Below are 4,494 nucleotides of genomic sequence, written 5' to 3' on the forward strand. Positions count from 1 at the left end.
CAAAAAAGCTAGCCCCCCTATGCGCTCGGTATTTTTAATTTCATTAAGAAATTTTTGACAGCACATGCTTATCGTTAAAATAATTATTCTAGTGATCATGAATCAAGATTCTTATCACAATCTCTTTATTATTGTTAGTTAGCACTGTACCACCCAAAACCACCTGCACTTCAAATAACATTTATACTGTTGAAGTAGCCTCTAAACAGTCTGATTACCTTGACCTAGTCACTCCAAATTATTATAATGAGATTTAGGAGGTCCTGTTTAAGTCGGTATGACTAGCTTAAACTATACAGACACTAATGGCTGGTGTACAGCTATTGGTGGCTTCCTAATACTAATAAAGTACTCACTTCGTCTTTTGACGCCTACAAGAAACGTCTTCTTCCTCTCCCTACTTCTTCTCGACCTGTCATACGAGTTAGAGGTTATGAGCCCAAGCCAAGCCTCAAGCGACGACTTCCCACGTCTCATCGGCGCCGAGAATTTCGACGTCTGGAAGACCCGTGTGTGCGCAGCACTAGATGGCAAGCACCTACTCGGCTACGTGAAGCAGCCCGACTACGACGGTGTGTCGGAAGACGAGAGTGAAGACATCTTTCCTGGAGCTGTCTTGAATCTGGAATGAGGAAGAACTTCTTTCTAGAACTTCTAGTAGAAGGGGGGGAAGACAGCCTCCGACCGTAACATAAAACGTGGTTTAAACAAAAATACTGCATGTACTTGTCAAATTTATGCTTTTTCTTACTTCGAGTAGAAGGGGGGCCTCCGACCGACATAAAACGTGGTTTAAACAAAAATACTGCATGTACTTGTTAAAATTTATGCTTTTATTCTTTAAATTTGCACTTTTACTTTAAGTTTAAAAAAAGAGGGAGATGGTTCGGACGGCGAGCGAGTGGAGTGGCGGCAATGGTGGCGAGCTAGAGTGGGAGAGGCGTTAGGGAGCAGAGTGAATGAGGTGGTGAGCAAGGGTGGCGACGTTCGCGACAGTGGAAGGGCGGCGTGCGGGTGGCGGATACAGCAGCAACGGTAACTGCGGGGAGGCGGCAGTGGGTGGATGGTGTGGAGAGCCGGGAAGGTGAGGAAAGCACTGTTGGCGATGATCGAGCTGGACGTGGACGGCGCGTTGTTTGACAGCGCTGCCGTGTGGTCGGCGTTCTGGTCCGTGGACGCAGAAGCTCGGGCGTTTGCGCAAGTGCCACGATGTTCCCGCTGCTCCGAGCTTATTTAGATGCAAAAGACCGGCTTTTCATTCTACCACTTAACTCACCGTCTACGGCACAATTACGATGAGTGATATTGACAACTTTGGCACCGTCCCCTCAACGCAAACATGCCGGCGACGATGCAGACCAGGACGATTTCCAGCGCTTAGGGATTAATAGAGAAGGCTGCGATGGTATACTTAACCGACTATAGTATCGTGGTGGCCGCCGTGAAGGCGGGCGTATCCGACAACCAGTGGCCACATTCGCACCGCATGATAGCTGCTGCAAGTGTCAACGAGTTTCTCTCGTCAACCGAGATTTCTCATACATTCGAAGTAAACGTGTGTTGCTCATTCATCGACTACTCCTGTTGTTAGTACCGTAGTACTTCGTCCCAGCGCGTAATGGTAGTGCCATAGCGATGTAAAAATTCAGGCACGTCTGTGCTTCTTGCGCACACCCTTGCCCTGTGATTCCTGCTCAGCAGCTTCACGTTCAAAACGTGACAGAAGCTGTAAGGCTTCGTCTGCCGTCGGCCGAGCACTCGGGTCTGTGTTCATCAACCGATCCAGGAAAGCGCTCTTTCGGGCTCCGCAGTCCATTCCCGTTCAATCTTACTTGTCTTCACCAGGTATCCCACGGCCCATAAGTCAACCGCAGTCGTGTGGGATCCACCTTCCATAAAAATATCTGAAGCGTGTTCGTCGTGCGTCAAGTGATCGCCGCTGGGATATTTCTGCGGACTTTGAGCTGCATCAGCGAAGTCGATCAAAAACCATTCAACGCGGTCGATATGCTTGATCACGTTAGACCAACGGATGTCTCTGTGCATCCACCCGTTGCGATGGAGGACTACAAGGGCCTCGAGAACGTTCCCGAGCGCGACGAACAGTTCACTCAAGCTGCATGGCTTCATCTCAACGCCGCGGGGCTTAAGTGTCAACCTCAATTGGTCTGAATCCACCGTGACAACTGCATCGGCACAAGGAATCCTATAAGCTTTCAAAGAATCGTAGATCCGCTTCACGCGACGATACTCTTCTTGTGTGTGAAAGATCTTATCGACGAAAATCGGACTCAACCGCACCTTTACGCCATTGGCGCGATGGATGTCCATGAACTCGGTCCCTGCCGAGGCCGGACAGTTTTGCACAATTGCCGGGAAAAGCAGACACAAATTCAGAAGTGCCAGTACAAGTCGAAAACGTTCCGGCGCATGCTGCAAGTTAAACCCTCCAATAAGGTGGGTTTTAACGTTGCCCGTGACGTCTTGATAGATAGCAAATAATTCTAGCTCGAAGCCCGACGCAGCATAGCCAAACACATACGGCACTCCACCGTAGGACCACACCAGCTTTTTAGAGAGCTCCTCACGAGGCACAGTGATAGAAGTACGAGGTTCTTTCTCCTCACCACGAAAAACACAGATATGATCCAAAGCAAACAAAAAGTCGGGTCGCTTCAAACCTGACGAGGATTTCCTGCTCGAATCCCGGTTGACGTAAGCACGCCTAAACACAAACCCGAGCACCACACGGATAATTGAATCCCAGAAATAATGAAATGCACTCTCTGTGGCATCCCCATCCACCTGCGGGTACAGGAACGCAGCGCTAAACACCGAATCTTTCAAAAATTCGCACGGCGAAATGTCGTTTAGCTCGAACAATTTATCTCGAAGGAGTTGGCCTAGTATCAATGGACTCGACCAAGCCTGAAATACAGACTGCGGTAACCCAATCTTTACAGGGAGAGGTTGTCCGATAAATTCATTTAGATCTCCGCGTGTCGGCAGTAGCGTAAGTTTTGCAACTTCACTATGTTGAAATCTCGACAGCCACAAGTCCGTCCCATCAGAAATAGGCGCACTACTTGTCCCAGGAGGCAACGCCACCAGCACGTGAATCTGTTTCACTTTCGGGGGATCCATGCCTTCCAGACACTCAGACAGCGGATCCTCTCCCTGCAGCTCCTTTTCTTCTTGCGTTAGAGATTTGACGAGAGCAGTCTTCTCGCCCTTCTTCAGCTCCTTCACATCTTCAGTGAGGTTCGACAGCCATGCGTTGCCCCCCGCCTTCGCCAGGAAGAGCTGCAGGTTCTTGGCGTCGCATGTGATCGTCGATGCGTTCTCCTCTTTGATCGCCTTCTTTAGCGCGGAAACCGACGCAGTCTGATCTATGTCCACCTCGAATGCGCTTCCCGCAACACCAACAATCGCGCAGAAGAGCTTCACCATATCTCCTTGAGCCGATGGATTCTGGAATGAGGAAGAAGAGAGAATTTCCACTCGTATTTAAGCGGGAAAAAGACGTGTCACATAGACATGTTTAAAAAATAAAGACAATATTACTGTCAATGCACCTTACAGCATTGCTGTGACTTCAATATAGCATATCACGTCGGAGCCATAGAGAACTTTATTTTTTGGAATAACTCAGGCTTTGGAATAAGATTTTTCTTCGTCCAGAAATATATTCCAGTGCAATAGTGAAGGGCTGGAAAAAATTATTGAAATATCGATCGGTAATCTATCCGTCATTTATTCTTATTTTATCTAGATAATCGCTATTCCAAGTCTTGCGTTATTTCAGTAACTAAAGTTATCTTTTGGCGAGCGTGTATTGCTTAGGCTTTCTTTCAGTTTTCAAGTTTTTTTTGTTCATGTGTAATTTTACACTTCTGGATGCAGCTTTTCGTTTTTACTGTATTAATAATTATCATTGGGATAAAAACCGCTAACGCTGGATAGATTTCCGGTTCAACTCCTTTGTATTTCTGACGTACTTAGTCGGAAAAAGACGCGTGTCACATAGACTTCCAACCAATGATGAGACGCCACGCGTCGCGCTGCCTCGAGTCCATGGTGCGCACTGCGTACTGCGCAGTAGCCACGTGCTACTAGCAAGCAAGTTCAGTGAGCATGTTCGTGGAGAGGTGAGATGACGCATGGCGCGTCACCGGGCTCTCCGACCTTCTATCACTACGTAGAGTAGGTGCCATTGGCACAGACTTGTAGGGCAGTAGGCGTAGAGCAATAGGAATTAGAATGTAATACACGTGAGTGCCGGGCAAAGTACCACGGCAGGAGCACGGAGCTCTGGTGCTTGCTGCCTCTCACTCGTTGTGCGCGCAGTACAGCAAAAGCAGTTGTGAGAGTGAGAGCTGCCAGCACCTGAACCTCCATGCTCCGCAAAGTTAGATTAGCACATACTCAACCTAAGATAGTCTATAGAAAGCTAAGTAGTTCACCATCACCTGCAACGCAGTTGCACTTGCTCAC

General features: G+C 48.2%; 1 protein-coding gene across 1 annotated transcript; it reads right to left on the reverse strand.

Moving 5' to 3' along the window:
* Nucleotides 1-1,650: 1,650 nt before the first annotated feature.
* PITG_19589 (Crinkler (CRN) family protein) lies at nt 1,651-3,468 on the reverse strand (the record flags this gene model as incomplete). The annotated part of the gene is made up of 1 exon (XM_002896115.1): nt 1,651-3,468. One exon carries the CDS (start codon nt 3,448-3,450, stop codon nt 1,774-1,776), a length of 1,677 nt encoding a protein of 558 aa, XP_002896161.1.
* Between the last annotated feature and the right edge of the window lie 1,026 nt (nt 3,469-4,494).

Source organism: Phytophthora infestans, genomic scaffold (genome assembly GCF_000142945.1).
Source record: "Phytophthora infestans T30-4 supercont1.104 genomic scaffold, whole genome shotgun sequence".
Lineage (NCBI taxonomy): Eukaryota > Oomycota > Peronosporomycetes > Peronosporales > Peronosporaceae > Phytophthora > Phytophthora infestans.